This window comes from Anarhichas minor, unplaced genomic scaffold, assembly GCF_050575085.1.
Source record: "Anarhichas minor isolate MPS153535 unplaced genomic scaffold, ASM5057508v1 ptg000033l, whole genome shotgun sequence".
Taxonomy (NCBI): Eukaryota; Metazoa; Chordata; class Actinopteri; order Perciformes; family Anarhichadidae; genus Anarhichas; species Anarhichas minor.
The window spans coordinates 5,172,964-5,195,328 of NW_027466479.1; the positions used below are offsets into that span (position 1 = coordinate 5,172,964).

Genomic DNA, 22,365 nt, shown 5'->3' on the forward strand with positions numbered 1-22,365 from the left:
CTCAAAGTCTCACTTAACAGTTATTCAAAGATTCTGTCACGGGAGTTCAAGATCAGGACCCAATAGCAAGACCACAGGAGACAGAATCTGGTATAACAGATTTTATTTTACCAACATAAAGGACAGGAATGTGTGGAGCCCGTGGTCCGACACAGGGTGCAGGCCGGATCGACGGTGTGATGTCCCGTGGATCGACACCGGAGAGGAGAGCAGGTGAAACACGGGTCAGACAGGGATCCTGACAGGTTGTTCACTTTACTCACGACTCGGATTGAGACCGACAGCATGTTTGCTGCAGGATTGTAAAACCTTTGCGTCTGGCAGGACTGATAAAGCACCAGACAGCCTTCCCTCGCGTCTGGCGGGGTTGGCGATAGCAAGACCACAGGAGACAGAATCTGGTAAAACAGATTTTATTTTACCAACATAAAGGACAGGAATGTGTGGAGAGGAGATCAGGGGAAACACAGGTCCTGACAGATTGTTCATTTTACTCACTATCCGTTTTTCATAGTTAGGTGTAGGTGACTGTATCAGACATCATCATCATTTCCCTTTATGCCTCTTGGCATGTAGGGCAGCAACAAAAGTCTTCCACTCCTGTCTGTCCTGGGCGAGTCTCTGGATGGTGCTCCATGACTTAGGCTCTGCATCTCTTTCTCCACAGTTCTTCTCCATGTGTTTCTTGGTCGGCCTCTTTTTCTTTTCCCTTCTGGTGTCCAATATAAGGCTGTTCTTGTAATATCAGCAGGATCTTTTCTCAACACATGTCCTATCCATCCCCATCTTCTGCTCATTAGGATGGTCTCCATGCATTCTTGTTGGCATTTGTCATACAGTTCTTCATTTGAAATGGTGTTTGGCCAGAAAATGTGCAGTATTCGCCTTAAACTCTTGGTGTGGAAGGTTGATAGTCTGTTGAGATCTTCTTGTGTCATTCTCCAGCATTCAGAACCGTACAATAGGGTGGATAAAACACAGCTCTGATACAATTTAAGTATGGTCTTGATGGTGTACTGCTGTGACCTCCATCTGTTGGCTTGTATCAGACAGAGGTATGGTAAAAATTACTAACGTTAAGAAAAGTTTTCCAAGTCTCTTTTACTCAGGTATCGATGGCTGTAACACAGGAAGCAACATCCTGGATCTCCTAGACAACAGAGAAGATGTGTTCACTCTGGACCAGATGAGAAGGATGGAGGACCACAGGACCAGATGAGAAGGATGGAGGACCACAGGACCAGATGAGAAGGATGGAGGACCACAGGACCAGATGAGAAGGATGGAGGACTACAGGACCAGATGGAGAGCGGCGGTCGCCTTTCTTTCAGTGGGCTGAGTAAGTAATCCCTCACTAAGACTACAGAAGTATCAGTAATAAGATTCCATCATTGAACAATGTAGCGGTCGTATAGTTGAGTTAAAAGTATTCATCTCTTGTGTTTGTGTCTCACAGGGCAGGACTCCTCTGTGCTTTTTTCTCACTCCTGGGGCAACTGAGAGTGGACGTCAACCAAATCCATCATCCCAGGAAGACCCAGACCCACCACAGACCACTGAACCACTCTCAGCACCCCAGTGAGTCCGAGACCCAGTGAGTACGGTGACGTCCTCCCTGCCCCTCCCCCCTCCGACACCGCCCGCTCCACCCACCAGCCGAGAGGACGAGGAGCGTCCCGTCCCCAACCGCACAGAGGACGTAGTTTGTCTCCGTCTGCTTCTTCTGTGCTGGTGGGTTTGGGAAGCTCCTCACACACACACAGGAAGCCATCAGCAGCTCTTTGCATCTGCTCAGAAGTCAAGAAGGAGACAGATGCATTTGTCACATAGAACACAGTATGTTCATGTAAACTGTATGTATACTGTTTATTTACAGAGTAGCACAATAAAAATCAATGTATGACAAACTTTCTAAATATGTCTTTGTATTGGAAACAATATCATATTTCTGATATAATTCAAAAATCTGACAATGTACGACAATTAATATACAATAAATATTGTGTGATAATTTAATATCTTTTTAATTTTCATTTGACTCAAAGGCTGTTAGTACTGTTAAGTATTGATAAATATAATATTACATGTTGATATAAATAAAATGGTGAAAGCTTTAGATTACTGCCCCAACGTGCAGCATAATTCTTGTCAATTTAATTATCACTAAATCATAAATAATTGAAATCTTTACTGATTGTTAACTAGTACAGAACTGATGACACATACATGTAGGTACAAGGGAACAAGATGTGACGTTAATGAATAAGGGGGAAACAATGTGGGAACCATAAAACCATATATGTAACAAAATGCTTATTGTATTGATAAGTGTTGTTCACCTGCAGTGGAAATGCTGACTTAAACAAGTCTACTAAGATCAGGTTGTTAGTAAATTGTATTCCAATATTCAATAAAATTTATTTTGTATAGCTCAATATCACACGTACAGTATAGTACACGTGACATCCTCTGTCCCAGGACCCTCGAATCGGTACAGGAACCCCCCCAAAAAAAAAAAAACTTTAACGGAGAGAAAAAAGGAAGAAACCTTAGAGAGAGCAACAGAGGAGGGATCCCTCTACCAGGATGGACAGAAATGCGATAGATGTCATGTGTACAGAATGAACAACATAACAGAGTTACAACACATTCAATGCGGGGATGTACCCCGGGGATGTCCCCATGAGTCCAAAAGGAACTTCCTGAACATCACTTCCGGTTACTGTGAAACATCACGGAGCTGTCAATTTTTAAGTCCAAACAAGTGAGAAGGTCAGTGGGACTAAGCCTCGTGCACGAAACATATCGCGGTGGTTTACTTAAATTCTCTTCTGTAAAAAAAAAAGTAGTTTTTTTTAATTCAACGTGCAATCGCTCTTTCTTAATAAATCAGTACGGGTGCGTGGGTGGTTCACATGTCCAGTAATGTTATCAGCACAGCAGATAAAATCCCCAAATAGTAACGTTGGCTAGCTAATATAACTATTTACAATATTATTTGTAATTTGCACATATGATGAATGCGAGTTAGAGTAGTGTAAAGGGCTGATGTGAAATCATATAAATGGATAAATCTATATTAAAACTACTGTAGTAATTGAAAACAAAGTACAGTACTTATTATTGTTATTATATACACCATTTGTTTATTGAATGCGTATGTTTTATCAGCCAAAATGCTGGCTCCACAATGCATTCCTGCTCATGAAATGTTTCTGACACAGATGGGTGAGGTGCCCGCAGACGCCGTCATCCTGGACCTGCTGAGAGAAGCCAGGGAGACGGTGAGCAGCAGCCCCCTGGGTGTCATCAACACTCTCATGATCCCCTGGTGCCAGACGACCCTGCCTCTCGACATCCACTGCAACATCCACATCAAACTGGAGAACATGCAGATAACTGGTCGGACGAAAACACTTTGGTTCTTTCTCGCAGAAACAGCCGCGCATCGGCCCGTTGCTAAAGACATGTCTTACATTTGATTGACAGGCTCGTTCAAGATCAGAGGAGTGTCCAACCAGTTTGCCAGGAGACCAAATGGGGGTGATTTTGTCACCATGTCCGCCGGGAACTATGGGAAGTCTTTTGCGTACGCCTCGAAACACTATGGGTCAAAGGGCAAGGTAACCCGAAACGGCCCCCTTGTCCAGATCCACCCTGATACAGGTTAGAGGTTATCTGCCGACTGTCGGTCTACGCTGTGATTTGCTTTTTGCTGTTTGTAATTTGTTTTTTCTGCACCAATCTGAAAAAAGGACAAATTATTTTAGTTGCAGTTAAGCCGTGTTTTAAAAGTATCACTCTCGTCCTCAGAGTTTCGGGGTGGAGGTGGAGCGAGTTCCCACCTCCTGTCTGATGAATGTGGTGAACCGCTGCGTTCAGGAGGGCGACATGACCTTCCTGCACTCCTACGATGACCTGGATCTAATAGCAGGACACGCCAGGTACGCTCAACGGCTGACAGTGGAATAAGGAGGATTCAAACTTCTATTAGAGCAAAGCCTAAACCCGGGTTTGTGTGTGTCCAGTCTGAGTTTAGAGGTGCTGGAGGTGATCCCCGAGCCTGACGTGGTGGTGGTGTGCTGTGGTGGAGGGGGGCTTCTGGCCGGTGTGGCCGCTGCCATCAAACTGTCAGGCTGTGATAAGACCAGAATCTACGGTGTGGAACCAGATGGAGGTAAAACTAACACGCAACAGTTTTTAAAAAAGCATCACCTGCAGTTTTAGCTTCACACGCAGCAGCTTAGTGAACTTTGGGCCCGTTGTGTTTCTGTTTAAACCCAGCCTGCACCATGTACAGGAGTTTCATTGAGAAGAAGCCAGTGGGCATGGACACCAAGAGCATCGCCTCAGGACTTGCACCACCTTTTGCAGGTATCATGTGCAAGTCGTTTCTCTCAATCTTTCTCTCTGTGGCTTTAAATTATGAGATGCTTTAAGTTAGATTCAGGCTCATGGCTTTAGGGTGAAGTCCTTCTTAATTGTTACTGATACTAATTCGTGACGCTCTCCTTTTCTTTGCATCGCAGGCACACTGCCCTTCGAGTTGTGTCAGCGTTACGTGGAGGGGATTGTCCTCATAAACGATGAAGAGATCAAGGCGGCCGTGTCCACCCTCTACAGGTCCGGCCTTGTGGTCGAGCCGTCGGGCTGTGCCGCGTTCACCGCCATCGTTAGCGACAAGATACCCGAGCTGGAGGGGAAGAGCGTGGTGTGCATCCTCAGCGGAGGGAACATTGAAAAGGACGAGCTCGTTAACTTCCCAGGCTGACAAATGTACACTACTATAATGTGACTTTTCTTAGTGGGAAATACAAATAAAACACTATTCAGGTCTTCTGATGTGGAAAATCTAAATAATTTCAGTGCTCATGTCATTGAGGGAATGTGAATGTTTTATGCCAGTGAAGTGAAGAGACATTGCTTTATAGCTACACTACTCTAATGTAAAAATAATCTCTGTAGTATCAGGATAGTGGTGGGCAATTTGTCACGAACAGGCCAAAATCTGTGTTTTTTATCTGAATACTAAAATGTTTAGTCTTTTATTTTTATGGTATTGTACACTGTGGACGTTGCTCTTTCCTTGGCCTACATCCACTGTTAAGTCATTTTAACTTTGTAGTTGTTTTGATTTATGAAAGCCTGTGCAGCAAAGCTGAGCAACAGCTAGTTCGAACTTCGTCTCCCATGTGGCATTGCGAGCGGTCTGTTTCTAGGTGTCTAGCAACAGCTATCAGCCCAGACAGCCGGCGGCAACGGGAGCGATATTTCTCGGTGTGTCTTTCCACGATTATTCGCTGCTGGGTATTCATAATTAATAGTCAATTGGCTGAAAATAGTGAAAGAAACAACCCTGACCCCTGCACAGAGATATGAGCGGCAGCGGGCGGCCCAGGACCAGCTCGTTTGCTGAGCCGCCAGGTGTTCCAGGAACCGCCGCTGCGTCCACCGGATCAGCCGCTGCCGTGGGGAGCAGCACAGGAAAGTCCGGGGTCCCGCAGGCCTCCGGCAGCAGCTCGTCGGGATGCTCGAACCTTAAGCTTGCCAGTAAGTCATAATTAGCCTTCAGCGCTTTGTCGGAGTCTGTCTATCCCATAAATTATATTATGTGCTTTTACCTCAAAAATATCTGCCAGTGTTGTATGTTATAATCCGGAGGAAAGTCGTTATTGCTCCTGTGTAGTGCTAACCAACTTGCTAGCATGCTAACCAGCTAGCCTGCTAACGTTAGCCACTTGTTTTGTATGTTTCTAGTTCACCGTCCGGCGGATGGATGTAACGTTATTCAGCCCTACTGATGTCAAACTAAGCAGTTGGCTGGTTATCACTGTAACTCAGTATTACGTCAATCATATTGACGAATAATCTGATCCACTAATGTTAAATTACAATGTGAGGATCTATTTTATTTCACTGTGGTCAATGTGAGTGAGCAGTAAAACGGGACTCCGTTGTCCTTTGTGGCCAAGCTGGACCGCAAATACCCGAGCTCGAGTGCTGCATCCGAGGGTGTTATTTGAGGGTGCCGTTGAGAGTGCGGCATCAGCCATCAGCCTGGAGAAGGGTCAGGGCGGAAAGTTGCCTTTTCACCAAGGTCACCTGTGGGGCAAAGGCTTAGCAGCAGGTGGCCGACGCCTGGAGGATGCAAGTGATGCATATCCAGCACAAGAGCTGGGCTGTCTGCTGGGATGCCAAGGAGTAGGTTTCCTCTGTCTGAGATGGAGTTATAGTAGCCTCTTTATTACCATAGTGACAGGTGTAAGCAGAGATCTGTGTGTGTGCCTGCATGTGTTAATCCAAACCGTATCATCCATTAGCAGGCAATGGTGTGTGGCTTTGATATTAGAGCCCAACTGGGAGGTCACTTGTAGTTCAAAGCAGTGTGACCCATGTTTTCTTGCTTTCCCTCTCTCTGCAACACTGCTGGAGGCACTTAAAGCCCCAAATGTTGCCATCAACTGGTAAAGATGATTGATGAATACGCTGTCGGGTTTGGGAGATCTGGAGGCTATTTCAGGAGGCAGGATTAGCCCAGTTAGCCAGCTATTTGTGAGAGAGAATGATGTGATTTGACATTTAATATTACCGGTGAAATTAAACTTGGACATGGAGAACCAACCAGTGATCTGTTATTATGAATAACAGTAGAGGATGTTTGATGACACAATGTTGGGGGTTTCTATTAAGTACTCCAGTTTATATAAGATACTCAAGATACCACATTCTGGAGCAAAAGACTCCAGAATGTGGTACAATGTGAACCTAAACAAAGAGATAAACTACTGATCAAGAGTGGGAGGTAGATAATACGATTGTTGCCCTCCTGGTTAATGACCTATTTCAATGTGATGGCATTTTTCCCTATATGGTTAATTTTCTACTGATTTTATTCCACTGAAATATTTGCCAGAGTCTTAGAAAGTGGCATATCAACTAGAGAATTTATGATTTCATTGAGTTATACTTTTGGAGTTGGTCCACAAACAGTGAAATGATGTGTTGATTCTGTTTTTGTGGTAGACTGTCACATGATGAAATAATATATACAGTATACTTAATGGAAACCTCGCACTTACACCAGAGGTTCTCCCTATACAGCGGATGGCCTGGTTTGATTTTTGGAAGATCTTGCTGCATTAAACTACATATTAATAAGGTAAACTTAATTATCTTAAAGCTACTTAGCTTTAATATGATGAGTTTGTGTATTCACAGTGTTTTTGTGTATGAAGACAAGACATTGTTGGAAATCTGTAGGTAAATGTATTAATCAGAATAGTATGTATATTTAAAACATTGTATTGTGATTATAGTGGGGCCATGTTTAAGACACATATTTTGCAGTGTCAAATCTGGCTAAAAATGATCTGCCTTTTGAGTTAATAAAAATGCCAAATAAATAGGTATTGATGTGACAAAGTTTGAAAAATGGCGTGTTTTTCAGGGATTATTTCCTCCGAGAGACTAGAGTTTCCTTCCTTTCCTGAATGACAGGAAGCAGAGTTCAGACAAACACTGAGCTCAGACACAATGAAACAATGATAAAATCAGACACACTAACAAAGCCAGAGTACGGCAGCACCTTTATTATGGACCTCAGGGTAGTTTCAGTCCTGTGTCAGTTGTGTTTTTTCTACTGTAAGAAATGAATGGCAGCAGGAAAAAGAGCCCTGATATCTCCGGCTGTACTGACTGATGCATCAGCAAAAACAATGTAAGAGGAGGAACACCGTGGACGGTCGGCATACGCGTATCCTTTAACTATCTGTCCTACTTTTAACCTGGCGCCCAGTGTGAATGTGTATTCATGAACCGGGCCATTGAGTTAAGAGAACCCAGTTACCCGTTCTCTCTGCACGCCTCACAGTTTCAGCTGTAACAGATATCACCAGGGTGCCGGCCTATTCACCGTGTGTGCGTGGGGACGGACGTACGAGAACACCGGGACGTGCAGTTCTGGCTGTAAGAGGGCCATATCAATAAGTGCCTTGTCTTGTTTGGTAAACAAAGCATTGAGTATGTAGACACGGTCAGGGCGATGCAGCACAATGACAGCTAGATAGCAAAAGGCCGCTTTATTATTTAAGTAGCATAGATCAGCAGAGAAAAATTGAATCTCCTCTCAACTAGCTATAACTATAAATTATTTTCTATGTCGAAATTACTGAAATATATCCGCAAATTATAGTGTTTGATGTGTAAGGTGGCAAGTTAAGTAGCACAACTTGAATTAAGCAGAACGTCCGTGCTTTCTTTTAACTCGACTCATCTGTGGTCTCTTCAACTGACATTTCACCTTTCCATTTTTTTGCGCTTTGACACAAACCCTCAGGTCAGCAACAAAAAAACAACTTTTAGGCTCCTGATCCCCACAGTTTTCACTGTTCCTATAATTTACTCACACTTCTTTCAGAACTTCCATTTTAACTGCTAGTTCAACTCCTTTCAGTAATTATATTCTGTATTCTGTTTTAACAGCAAAAATATAAGCTGCTAACACGTGCATTTTCCTCAAAAAATGTTACCTTCTGGACTTTGTAAATTTACAGAAAGAATTTATTTTTCATGTATTTAACCAGCAGAAATGGCAGCACGGACTGACATGCAACTAAAGCCGAGGGCCAGACTCGAACCGGGGATGTTGCTGTTCACGCTCTGCCTTAAACTCTACTCCAATGACCTAAAATGTGATAGAGAGACTAAAAAAGTTTGGACATCTCATAAGGGTGAAGTAAATCATTGTTGCTGTGGGGATTCAGAGTGGTGGTACACGGTGATTTATCAGAATGATAGTGTTGACGGGTATTCATCCGCCTACGTGAGCTGTTGAAGCCCCTCTGACTACTATCCACAATGTTGTGCTGAGTGTCGTGCAGGCAGAGAATACTGGTGTAGCTTGTGCTTTTCCACTATGGGTGAGACGACAGCATGAGCAGTGAACACACTAGGGCTGCCCACTAAAAGTGGATGATTCAAGTCATCAGTCAAGAGGAACGACAAGTCGACTTCAATTCTGTCAATCGAATCACGTGACTCGTGTCTGTTCACTGCTTTTAGCACCAGTGTGCAAATGTTAGTAAAGTTGGCTAAACTACTTTTGATGTGAAAGCTTTAATGCTACTTTGTATTGAAATACTTTTCTCTGAGGTCTAAAAAAAAAGAGAACGGTGCCGACTTGGGGTAAACATTGAGGTGGGAGTAATTTTGGTAGTTATCGCTACATTGGCTTGCAGGTAGTGCTGGGCGGTATACCGGTTCAACCAAGTATATATATTCAGGAGTAACTCGCGTAATGTTCACTTCAGGTGGTTCACCTCAGTGTCTCCACCGCGGCCTCTCTGGTCTGCACGGAGAGGCCTCAGCGTGACAGTAAATGCTACGGTCTTTAGCCCCGGAGGCCGTTTAATACCGGGTTTTAATAACCATCTCGGAAAAAAATGATTCATTGCTTTTCAGGCAGTGATTTGCAATGTATTTGTAGCACATGTGCATAGTACGATGAATGAAAACACCGTTTATCTGGCAGCACTAGTTGACATCTAGAAGTATCCATGGGAAAAAATACTGAACCCCAAATTGCTCCTGAAGGCTTTGCCATTGGTGTGCGAGTGTTTGTGAATGAGCATTAGTTTGGATCCTGATTAGCAGGGTTGACACCTTGTATGCCAGCCTCTGCCATCAGTGTAGGATTTGTTGTGTGAATGAGTTAATATTAACAATGTAGTAAAATGAAGTGTACAGCATTTCCGTCCCAAGTCCCAGAAAACGGTGTCAGTGCATCATGACTGTAATCAAACCGGGTCAGTCGTGAACGGGATTGGCCATTATTGTATAATAATGCATTTTTTTCTATCCTCTCAATTATAGTGCGTCGCCACCGGACGGTGTAACAAACTAATCCTTGTATGAAAGGCTGTTACCACTTAAAACAGTTTATCAGGACAAAGAAAGCGCTTGGCCTATTTTTGGGTTCATTCCCAGTTTAATTAGTCAGTGTCTTGATTATGAACTCTGCCATTCCTCTCTACTTCCCTGGAGGCACCGTAAAGTTGACACCCCTTCACCAGGCTGCCGTTAACCTAAATATTCAGACGGTCCAAATGTTAAGGCAGCGAGTGTCCTGGGTTGGATGTTGGGGGCTATTGTGAAGCCGTTTCATAACTCCTCTGTAGGAAGGAGCCAGAAGTTTGTCTTTTAATCCTTTTTATAACTCCACAAGTTTTAGCCGAATAAAGCAATTGCCAGATTACCTGCTATGAATCACAACACTGTATTGTTATATTCCCATTGACCCTGTTGCTGCTTGTTTCCTTAGGAGACAGCGGGAAGGTGACGACAGTCGTGGCCACACCAGGTCAGGGACCGGACCGCCCACAGGAAGTCTCCTACACTGACATCAAGGTGAGCAAGGAAGCCCAACCAAGACCTCTGGGTGTCATCAGAAGAAGCTCTGTCCTTCTTATAAGTAGAAGTGCAACTTTATCACCTCGTCTGCTACTGTAACTAAGACTTTTATCACCTCATTACACCAAATGACTGCAATATATCTGGCTGAAGTTGATAAGGTTGTTGATCAATACCAGTGGCTCCATGATCACTTTGCCAGGTGCTGAGATTTATGGCTTTCAATGGTGACTTTATAGCCTACTTTCTGCTAGCCGTCTTGTCTCTGATCTGATCATGTGACATACTTGTGTGAGTGAGAGGCTAATGGAATCACATGGGTTGAGGCTGGTGTTGCTTTGAGTGGGCGTCGCTGTTCGTACCTTTGCAGGTTCTTCTGCTGTTTTCCTTTTATCACTTCTAAGAATACTTAATGTCTCTGTAATAGTTTGCTCGCATACATTTATTGCATTTTTATCTCAAAGTTGATAGTCTTATTATTGTGGCTTATCAGAAATATTGACACTTTTCCAATGTCTGCTGCAGTTGAAGGTTATCACGGTGTCATGTGAAACCACTGAACAGTGAACACGCGGGTCAAATTTATCATTATAAGCAGATGAAGTAGATTGATAACTACGGTTTTCTTTTTGTTTTTCTTTATTTGTTAAGCATTTTACTATCTAATTGACATAAGTATATATATTACGTGGATATAAGGTAATAAAAACGGACAGCTTTTGCCTTTTCACTCACCATGGTTTTGCTTGTGGTGAGGCTTTGCCATTTTTTCGGCTGGCTGTATCACCGCAGCACTGGCGGTGCATGCAGATGAACGGCGGCCCTTTTCCAGGCCTTCTTGCTCAGCCGGTGAGCGGCACGGAGAGAGGCCATTTGTCTACATGTGCTGCTAAGCCCAGAGCTGGATGAGGACCGGCAGAGTCTCACTTTGGAGGAATTATTCATCCACTTTATTTTGAGTAAATATCTTCCTTTCCCGTCATGATTTCAGTATGAACGCAGCACCGGCTAAATCAATGTTAGCCTACGAGTTTTTAAATGTTTTTCGATACGTTGTCATGTATGATAGTTGTATAGGAATGATTCTGTGAGCTTAAACCTGCCTGTGCTGTGAAGACGGACTCTTCCCCCAAAACTAATATCACAATTTGCAGCTGACCTACTTCAGACTGTTGCAACACTTTTTTTTTAACTGAAAATGAACATAAACTGAACAGTTGGGACAATGGTTGTTCTAAACTGTGAACTCCATTCCAACCCTCAAATTCTATATCAGCAGTCAGAATCAAGAGCCTTATAAAATCATGTCTGTAATTTGTGCTTGGTGCCGAGTGTCTGACTGTTTCCTCTTCTGTGAAAACCTCAGGTGATTGGCAATGGATCGTTTGGTGTGGTGTACCAAGCTCGCCTCATCGACAGCCAGGAGATGGTGGCCATTAAGAAGGTTCTGCAGGATAAGAGGTTCAAGGTAATAAACTCATTTCTCCACATGTTCTCTTGTTCTCTGTTTGATTTTGTTCCTAAATGATTAAGTTGGTTTGGGAATAAGCGTGTTTGTTCCCTGTCCTTGTTTAAAGTTCCTCTCATGTTGGTGTTCTTGATTTCTCACCTTTCCGCTCACGTGTTTGCAGAATCGGGAACTACAGATCATGAGGAAGCTGGACCACTGCAACATCGTCAGGCTACGTTACTTCTTCTACTCCAGTGGAGAGAAGGTACAGCTCATGTATTTGTTTTTTTCTTCTCATTTGTAAATCAAATTCTGTTCACCAAGTCCCCATATTCACACAACCTTATCTCACAGCACCATAGTTTCAGGAGATTGCAGTAAAACAGAGGAAATTATGTCATAATGCATATAAAATATAACTTTACAAGGATGCAGCATAAAAAGGGAAGCAGTCCCTTTCTTGGACTGACAGAGAAACACTTCTGATTTTAGATTTTGTTGAAGTAAATTCCTGGATTCTGTTTATGTGTTAATTTTTATTTTTAGATAAATGGATAAAAAAAATATTCATCTTGTAAATCAACAGCAGTTTGTGTTCCTGTAACATTGGTTTGTATAACAACGGGTAGGGCAAACGCGTATGTTAAATCATGCACATTTTAACCCAACGATCTCTCTCTGTCCCGTGCTGCACAGAAAGATGAAGTGTATCTCAACCTGGTGCTGGACTTTGTCCCTGAGACGGTCTACAGGGTTGCCAGGCATTTTAACAAGGCCAAGAGCATCATTCCTATCATATATGTGAAGGTAATTTTCAGTCTGTTCCTACCATGACGTTTCTGTGTTTTGTACTAATGCGTATTGTTTCTCTGGAATGGGTTGGGGGGGCATCTTTGAAACTCTAACACAGTAATACAAAGCACCATATTGTTGTTATTTTTGTTTGTTTCCATTTGAACACCTTGTTCTTATGTTGTGACCTCAGGTGTACATGTACCAGTTGTTTCGTAGTCTGGCATACATCCATTCCCAAGGCGTTTGTCACAGAGACATCAAGCCCCAAAACCTGCTTGTCGACCCAGAAACTGCCATCCTCAAGCTGTGTGACTTTGGCAGGTGAGCTGCATGAGCAGATGGAAGAATGGTTTTAACAACGGAGAAATCAAGAGGTGTAGCATGTTTGTATGTGCAGAGCGGACAGCACTACAGATAATATCCGAAGGTTTAGGCATGAACTAACCATTTCAAACAGCCCAGCGGCATCATGGGTCTGTATTCATTATGGCAGACCTACTTCTTTATGCTGACCACGCTTGTTTTGCGCAGTGTTCTCTAGGGTTGGGCACGTGTAAAACTGTGGCGAGGCTACTTTTTAATTTGCCACAATGTATCGTAATGTCAAGTAAAATCCGACTGAGATCGACTCGCGTCCAGTGGACCCTTTCACATTTGCAGGTTAAGAACCTCTGTAGTCTGTTGAAAGAGGAATAAAACAAGGAACTCTTGATAGCCATTTCCTGCACAATAGTTCACACCTTCCGTCCCCTTGGACCTCAGCCATTCTTTGCTGCCATCTTTATCGTTTTGATCTGATTTCTTGTATTTCCCCAGCGCCAAGCAGCTGGTCCGCGGGGAGCCCAACGTGTCGTATATCTGCTCTCGCTACTATCGCGCCCCTGAGCTCATTTTCGGTGCCACGGACTACACGGCAAACATTGACATCTGGTCAGCAGGCTGCGTACTGGCTGAGCTGCTGCTCGGACAACCCATATTCCCCGGTGACAGCGGGGTGGACCAGCTTGTCGAGATTATCAAGGTGAGTGCGTTTTATGAGGCGTCTTGTGTGCTGTGGAACCGATCGTAGGGTCACTTGTAATTCCTCTTTTCAGTGGAGATTATAGGAGTTTGATATATACTTGGTTCGTGCTTGTCGGTGTGTCTGTAGAATACTGCTCATACTCCTACATCTATTCTCAGGTGCTAGGAACCCCGACAAGGGAACAAATCCGAGAGATGAACCCAAACTACACAGAATTCAAGTTTCCTCAGATCAAAGCTCATCCATGGACCAAGGTAAGGAAACACCCGGGGAAAGACACTGCAGGCCAGTGAGTATTCTCAAGGCCTGTACTGTCCGACATGTAGACTGAATCCATGTGTCAATGACAACACTCTTCATAGGGTATAAGACCAATTTTGTACATTTTTTGTGTGGAGCAAACTCTGCAAATGTTTTACATTTGTACATGTACACAAAGGTATTTGTTCCAGAAAGTGACACTACACCAGTTTCTAGAGAATACCAGTGGACGTGCTGTTGCCCACACAGTCTATTTAAATCTACTAGTTGAAGCGCTTTAGTGCCCTTCTGCTGAATGTCGATTAACCCTGTGACACTTAAAGAGTACAGAAACTACGTAAAACCCAGAGAAGTGGCCCTTTCACATTTACTACAAAGCGGATAGCTTTTCTACTCCAATGCATGCAATTGATTTTTTTAGATTCAGAACTCTTCTCTAAGGGGGTTTCTTTGTGCATACTTGGACTCGCACTCTTCTCGTTCCTCAGGTGTTTAAACCTCGCACCCCTCCAGAGGCCATTACCCTTTGCTCCCGGCTGCTGGAGTACACACCGGCCTCGCGGTTCTCCCCACTAGAGGCCTGCTCGCACGGCTTCTTCGAAGAGCTGCGCCAGCCGAACACACGACTGCCCAGCGGCAGAGAACTGCCGATGCTCTTCAACTTCAGCACCACAGGTACATGCACGAGTAGACGCACGCTTTCCTTCTGCGTCTTGGTACGGTTGGTGGGTGTAGTTCGGTGTAGTTCGGTGGAGAGAAAAAACTTCCTGCATGAAATTACTCACAACAGGGTCTGTGGATTATCTTGAGTAACCGGGTCAGGATATCTGGAAAGAGACATTGCTGCTGAGTTTTTCCAAATTTTTGTTCTTTTATTTTTTCTTTGTGCACCACAAGCCGAGTGCCATCTAGTTCAGTTAAACTGGAGAGAACAGACATCTCTATGGTGGATAGCTCCAACTCTCTGCAACTCACTCCAAAACTATCTAGATTAATAAGCAGCCCTACAGATAGGAGGAAAAATATGTATTTTAGGTTTTGAGGTGAACTGTCCCATTTCCATCCGTTTTGGTTGACAGATTGTTAAACTGTGTTGTCGTTGTGCTCGATGGATTCATCACCATCTGTTTCGTTAAATACAATCCGGCGGTGTCTCTTGGTTTGTTTTCTGCCAGCGCTGTGACCTCAGAGGAGGTGCCGTTAATGCAGCGTACACTATCCTCTTGTTCTGTGACACTGTCCTCTTGATAAATGACTCATCGTTAAATAAGAACTCTGCTTTTATTTTCTGCAGAGCTGTCCATCCAGCCCCAGCTGAACTCAACCCTCATCCCTCCTCACGCCCGCTCTCACACAGCTGCTTCCGCCCACGGTGGGGAACTCTTCTGTTAATGTTGTTGTAATATTATTGTCAATATCATGGTGTTGTGGTGTTCAACATGAATACCATTATAAAGCAACAATTCAGACATCACAAGTCAAAATTTTGAATTAAATTGATTTAACACATTTGTATATATAGATGTTATTATGTACTGAATTTTAATTCGTTAAGGAGGCAAATTCGTCTATTTTATTTTGTTACAATGTGTCAAAGGGACTAGGTTTAGTTTTTCCTTCTGACCGTCCTGCAGGAATGTTCTAGGTTGGAACTGAATACTTTTATGCCTTTTATTTTAAATAGATTTTTTAAAAATAGTCAGCAGTTCTGTATTAAATATCAGAGATGCACCGATTGCAGTTTTCTTGGTCGATTGTCTGATTTTTTACAAATCAAACCTGCCCATTCAGGTTTTCTTTCTTAGAACTATTATTGATAGCAAGGCTCAAGACTTTTTTTCCCCACCGTCACGGAGAATCTAAATGTTAACCTTTTTTTAATCATCTATAGTGTTTATTTGCAGAAAACACGCAATTCAAACCAAAAGGAAAATCCATCCAAAATGATTGTATTTTTATTGAAATACCTGCTCTGATTAAAGACATATCTTGGCATTAGTACTTGTATTTATATATTGTAAGATGCTTTGAACTAGAGTTGGAAAGTTAAATAGGTCATAATTCCTTCTCTAATATATATATATATATATATATATATATATATACTGCTGTGAAAAGATTTTCTTCAAACAAGTGAGTTTATTCAGGTTTCTCACTGAAAACATTTGATAGGATTACATCTGAACACATGATAGCGTAATAATTTACGTTCAGTCAAAGCAACCTCCTTCAACGTTAGCCGTTACTTCTGTGTTGTCAACAGATGAGCCGGTCACTGTGATCAGCATTCATGGGAATGAATTCTAATATAGTAGGTGTGTTAGCAGAGTTAGTTGTTCCAAATGTTTTACGGTTGCTCCTCCACGACTTGCTGTTGTAACAGATTGAGAGCTCTCTGTCCTCTTCACTCAGAGACACATGTGATGTGTCTGTGCCGCTGTGTGGTGCGGTGGGTAAAGTCTGTAGCTGACCGGCCCCTCACCAAGCATCAACTGATTGATCGCTGCGTCTCTACTATATATTTTTGTTATATTCAGAGTAATGTTTTTTTGACACAAGATGGCAGTATTAGATATGAAATCAATAAAACTTTTCATGAACTAACTAGATTTGACGTACTGGGCACTTCTTGAGAATGCACATATCAAATAATGTTATGTTTTCAGTTACAGCCATGTCCATTCACTCTCCTCCACTCAATAGGAACATTTTCAAGTGGTTTGAAAACATTGTGTAGTCCTTATATATCCCCAAAAATCTGTATTTTATTTTTTTTTTTTTTTAAATTACGGCTCGTTATGTAAAATACTGCTGTCAGGTCCTTTGAGTCATGGACTGTGAATTTACCTCTGACTGTCTTTTGTTCCCCTCCTTCAGATGGTACCGGTTCCGATTCATCTCAACACAGTTCAGTACCCGGATCTCTTAACAGCATCTGAAGCAGCTTCTCACCTGCCTGCCTGCGAGCCTCACCCTTATCTCAACACACACACACACACATACGCACACACTCACTCTAGTGCTTTCCTCCATGCTGCTTGCTCTCCTCTTAGATGATCTGTTTTTGTACAGTAATGCATTGAACAAACAAACATTAGCTCTTTAGCTGCCAGGGGTCGTAACTACGGCAGGTGATTGTTAAACACACACACACACAAAGAGTAGTCATCTCGCTGCTGCTCAGGTGGTCTGTGAAGGTTCAATAGTGGGGGCTGGTCCTCTGTAATATAAAATTATTATTTTTTTTTTTTTTTACTTTTTAAATCAACTTTTTTTTTTTCTTCTCTATATTTGTGTTTAATTTATTTGCCTAACAGAACGCATCATGTGGTCGCAAAAATTTTTTCGGCAGAGTTTGATTTTATTTTTTTCCACCTAAGATTATTTTTTTATATTCTTCTGTGTTTATTTGCATCTGAACTGTACACTGCCTGAGCGAGGTCAGAAGTAGCCCCTCGTAGGTCATCAGGGTAAAAGTTTTATTCAACTCAGGGCGGGAGAGCGGATGCCGGGGATGATAGAGTCCTTAATGCTCCAGCCACGTTATTTGAACCAATCCAGCCTGATGTTACGGTTTAAATTGAACCTCCACGTCTTGATAATTCACACGCTTAAGTGGCAGGTAGAGTAGGAAACCTCATCAGTAGCAGTTATCAGTGTTTGGTCGGAGGTGCTTCGCCCCTTACGTGAATCAGGGTTCAGTGGCTCCGTTACTTTATACAGGCCGGTCACCTGTCCTTCTGTTTGTTTCCTGATCTACAGAGTGTTACCTGGTAAAAGCGTGAGATACTCCCTCATAGAAAACATAGGTAAGATCAATCATGGATTTTAGACTCCTTTTCAGCTTTTATCCGTGATTTCTGTTCGACTCATTCCCACATCCGGCAGGGCAGAGGTGTTAATTTGATTGGCCACCCAGAGGAATACCCCGCGACTCCTGCTCTTCTTCTAAACCTCAAAAAGTAGTTTCGACCTGTAGATGTTGGTTGTGGAGAAAGTGTGGGGCTCAGCGAAAAGCAGATCTAGAAAACGAGCCTTTTGAAATGGAGCAACCAAATTCAAATGGTAGTCGTGTAAATATTAGTACATCACTGGACGCCGCTCAGTGCGCTGCTTGCTCTCTGTCCTACAGCTCGTTAGTTGTGTTCACGATTAGATAAAAAACAGCTGTCATCGCAGCAATGGAAACGTAAACGCATTTTGAAGCTCGTCTAAGAAACTAGAGATTCTGTATCACGACCATCGATGCTTCTTGAAGGAATTGTTTCCAGAATTGACTTGCTGAAGAAAATAACCTATTTACGCCCCTTTAAACCAGAAGGACGGAAGAAAGGAAGCTGACAGCCTTCACTGGTTTCACTGGTGCTACCGTGCTAGAACTGAGTGAACCTAGAGGAAGCCGTTGTTTTCAGACGTGTCTTTGAAGTTCCACTCAAATTAGCCTGATTCTTTTTTTTTTTCATTTTGAGCTTTTAAAACGGAACTAACGTTCATTGTGGTCGTGGTGTGTTGAATGAAAAGAAGTGAAAACGTTTGAATCAGGGCAGTTGCCCGACTCAACAGTTGCTACTTTTAAAAAGTCTGAAATGGTTTTAAGATAATTGATTTGATTGATTGATTGATTTTAAAGCTGTGAGAAGTCTTGAAATGTGCTTAATATTGTTACTTAAAGGGTAACTTTGGTATTTTTTATTTTATCATGTTTTGGTGTGTTAATGGGGACAACATTTTTGAAGTTGGTCCAGTATTAAGTGAGAGCGCTCCGACCGGGAGACGCTTAAAGGGCTGCAAAGTAATCTCAAGGGCAATGTAAGCATTTTAGTTTTGAGGACGTGGATCAGGCCTGACCCTCTCGCCAACCCGTTTAGACACAAACGCAAACCGACCGAATCAAGCGCAAGTTAAAGAAAAAGTTTTTATTTCTCTCTTGAGTTTTTTTTTTTTTCATAATGTTGTCAGAGACTTATGATAACAATGCGAGCCTGTCGGTGCCAAAAACAATCACTTTTAGTGGACGTACATTGAGGAGTTGAGCCTAGCGATGACGTTGCAGCCCGTTTCAGGACTTCCACCTGCAGCGTTCTCCCTCAATACTGGACCGTCGGTTAGACAGAAAAACATGGGGAATCCAGAAGTTACCCTTTAATGGCTCCCCTATACTGTCTGTTGACATGTAGTCATACAGAAAACAAAAGGCTGGTTTCAAAATTAGTTTTAATTTCACAATGTTCTAAAGATGTCGTACTAAAACCCCTGTAAGATCCGCTGAAATACATCGGCAGATCAAACGCTATCGAATCAAAACGCCCCCCCCCCCCCCCCCCCCCAGCTGAAATATTATTGGTGTCCTGATGTTAGTGTAGAAAAAAATGCTTTTGTACTCCCAAGAGCTGAGTGAATGTCAGTCCTCCTGTTGATTAAATGCAGCAGAGAAACTTCAGAATGCCGGGGCAGGGATTAAATGTTCTCTTAAACTCGACGAGGGGGTGGGGGGTGCTAAACCTAAATGTATTTATTCCTTTGTTTTTGGAGACGAGAATCGGGTGGCTTTGAAATGTTGTTAGTGAACTGTAGTTCCATCAGTGGAAATGATTGAAAACAGGTTCTCTGTATAAAGACTAAAATAACTCTGAAGACGAATGGACATGTGCAGAGAAAGGAAGATGTGCTTAATGTGAATAGTAGTCCAACGTGAATCTCAAGCAGGGGACTTCCTGTTAGGTCACCGTGTTTGTGTGCTCCTTGGACCGATTTTAATTTTTACCCTAAAAAATCAAAGAGAGCTGTTTGAGGTCATGGGTGAGAGAATGTATTCTCTCAAGAATAGAAGACCATTCTCCAACCTGCGAGTCTGAACAGCCAGTGTTTTTGGGGGTTAGAGCAGTCAACAATACAGATTTTTAGTAAGCAGTATATTTGATACTATTGCTCCATGCCTCCACCTGCTGTTTTTACACTGCAGCCATGTTTGCGTTTTCCTTTTTTTAATTCCACCACATTGGGCACATTCACATTGATTTTATACGAGGAGAGTGGAGAGCATCTTTCATTCTCTTTCCCACCAACAGTTTTCCCCCAAAGCTCACCTGCCAGTCCTGCGGGGCTCATTTTGCTTCTTTTTTTTTGCTGTCCAGAGTCCAAAGCAGCCTGTTGGATTCCCTCTGCAGGGCGCGTTCACACTCAGAGCTGTCAGACCCTCTGTGGCCATGAAAAGGTGTGACCCTGCTGGGGTGGAATCAAAAACACCGGCCGATTGGTCTCATCCCTCTGATGTCAGAAGCCACCTCTCCCCTCACTCTCCCTCTTATCGCACGTGTAAATATCACTGATTTTTATTTTCATCTTTTTACTTTTTATGACAGAGTTGTTTATATCTTATCTCTCCTCATCCCGCCGATGAAACAGTCTTAGTTTGTGCATTTTTGTAAATAAGTTTCTTTTATTTTTCACAATTCAAAATGTAAATACTGCAAAGGAAAAAAAAAAAAATCAGCCTCATGTTTGTTGATGAACTTTCTCTCTCTCTCCCTCTAATTCTCCCTCTCTGTGCCCCCCCCCCCCCCTGCTCTCTCGTAGTCCAGTGAAAGATGTAAAGTAGCTGTTGACAACATTGTTACTCAGCTGTCCTCCCTGTCCGGCCCTCTGTGGGACCGTCTGACTGTTGAATGAATATTTCAAAGGTTCTGTTCCAAAATGCTTCTTTCTGTTCACTCTGGATGGAAAAATATACTCTCTTCAAACATTCTGTGACACCAAGGCATGTCATGTTAGCGTGACAGCGCTCTCTCCAACCTGCTCGTCTAATGTTGATCCACACAGTATAATAAATGCAAAATGTCTGAAACGATTGTTTGTTTTACTTTTCAATGATTTAATTTAAAAGAGCTTTTTTTTTTGTAAAGCACCTTTTTTTTAATAACCCTTTTAGATCACATCCCCACTCATATTTATCAATGTAGGCAAAACAATTTACAAAAAAGTCCATTTATTTGTATTTATACATCAAAATCCAATCAGCTTTTCTTCCTGTACAATAAAATATGACGTGTGCTTACGCAAAGTAGTACGTTTTCAACCAATGATGTAAAGCTAAAAGCTGCAGATTGATTAATGGATATCAATCTGGGACTTGACTTGCTGCAGATTCTTCACAAGAGGGAGCTGTTCAGTCATTATTAGAGAGTTCTGTACATGCCAGTTATAGTGAAACCTTCTCAAGACACATTATTCTCTTTTGCCATTGGTGACCCTTTATTGTACAGTTAAAGTACCTCCTTCCTTCTGTCCTTGGTAACCAGCAGAACACACAGTCACACGAAGAGCAATGTGAAAATATGTTCCAGTCTTCAATTTAGCAGATTTAAAATGATAAATGTAAGCAGCTAAAGTCTCCAGCCTCTGGCCTCAAGAAGAGATGAGGAGCAGACTATGAAGGTCTTTTCATTCAGACTCAGTCAGATTTAACGCAGCTTTATACAACTCCTCACGTTCAGTAGTTCTTCCCAAAACTTTTATTTTTAAATGTTTAAAAATCAGTTTTTGCTCCCTTTTTCTTTCTCGGTTCCTTTGACTCGTTTTGGAACAGAACTTCGTGTGTGGTGACAGATTGCAATATGTTCTTATAGTGTAGTATTAAGAAACACAGGTTTCAGCTACAGGTCACTGAGAAAGTGACGTCTCCTGTCTGACTTGATCTCAAAGTGTTTAGTCCGACTAGAAATCACAACACGATGTCCTGCTTGTACTCGACCTGTGCTGAATGGCATTCAAACTTGCTGCTACTACTGATCACAAAACAGACTTTTGTATTGTGACAGAGGCACCTGTCATGTGCGGTGCGTGTTAGTTGCCAGGCAACATGCAGAAATGTTTCAAGTGAACCAAATCTCAGAAATTGTACTTTTTGTTTGTGTTTTCAAAGTCTCTGAAACTCCAGCTGTAACTGAGGGAGATTCCTGCTTCTCTCTGATAAGTTGACATGTCCCATGTTATTCATTATTCTTTACTCCAATGCCGTTAGCTTTGGTGTCATCCTGCCCGGTGGACTGATGAGTGATGGAGGGATAGACGGAGAGAGAGAGAGAAACACAAACCTGTCTGTCTCTGTTCTGTGTATGTTCTGTATAATATGGACTCATTTACTGTAATAAAGTGATGAAACTGTGTTTGGGTCGTGTGCACCGTTTCTCCTCCGAAGTCTGTTATTATTTGAGAGGTTATGAACTGGATTTAAGTTTAGTTTCATGAAGACAAACAATTAACTCTTCACTCTGATGAGTTTCCTGCAAAGAAATCTGAGAACGTAGTGTTCGTTTGAAACTTGTATGCTGTGAGTTTGACCTCTCCAGCCTTAATCAAAGGCTGGCCAGTTAAAGCTGGGGTAGGCGCTTTCATTTTTGCTGTTATTGGGCTATAAATTATAATCTTT

The 22,365-nt window shown here is 42.5% G+C and overlaps 2 protein-coding genes across 4 annotated transcripts; both read left to right on the forward strand.

Moving 5' to 3' along the window:
• The first annotated feature begins 212 nt into the window (after nucleotides 1-212).
• Nucleotides 213-4,771, forward strand: LOC142965255 (L-threonine ammonia-lyase-like). Its single transcript, XM_076106065.1, is given in 9 exon segments — nucleotides 213-1,339; nucleotides 1,457-1,836; nucleotides 3,225-3,402; nucleotides 3,490-3,625; nucleotides 3,627-3,666; nucleotides 3,814-3,944; nucleotides 4,029-4,177; nucleotides 4,285-4,374; nucleotides 4,530-4,771. Coding segments are annotated over 7 exon segments (966 nt in total). The 5' UTR covers nucleotides 213-1,339; nucleotides 1,457-1,836.
• A 445-nt stretch (nucleotides 4,772-5,216) lies between these two features.
• Nucleotides 5,217-22,101, forward strand: gsk3aa (glycogen synthase kinase 3 alpha a). Of its 3 annotated transcripts, none has more exons than XM_076105515.1 (12): nucleotides 5,217-5,550; nucleotides 8,583-8,729; nucleotides 10,319-10,404; nucleotides 11,774-11,875; nucleotides 12,039-12,122; nucleotides 12,554-12,664; nucleotides 12,843-12,973; nucleotides 13,469-13,673; nucleotides 13,835-13,930; nucleotides 14,426-14,612; nucleotides 15,232-15,309; nucleotides 16,815-22,101. In XM_076105515.1, the coding sequence occupies exons 1-12, from the start codon at nucleotides 5,376-5,378 to the stop codon at nucleotides 16,874-16,876; spliced, it is 1,464 nt and encodes a 487-aa protein (XP_075961630.1). In that variant the 5' UTR covers nucleotides 5,217-5,375; the 3' UTR covers nucleotides 16,877-22,101. The 3 variants fall into 3 exon arrangements, with proteins under 3 accessions (XP_075961630.1, XP_075961631.1, XP_075961632.1); XM_076105516.1 differs by having other exon boundaries at nucleotides 8,586-8,729; XM_076105517.1 differs by lacking the exon at nucleotides 8,583-8,729 and having other exon boundaries at nucleotides 5,219-5,550.
• Nucleotides 22,102-22,365: the final 264 nt, after the last annotated feature.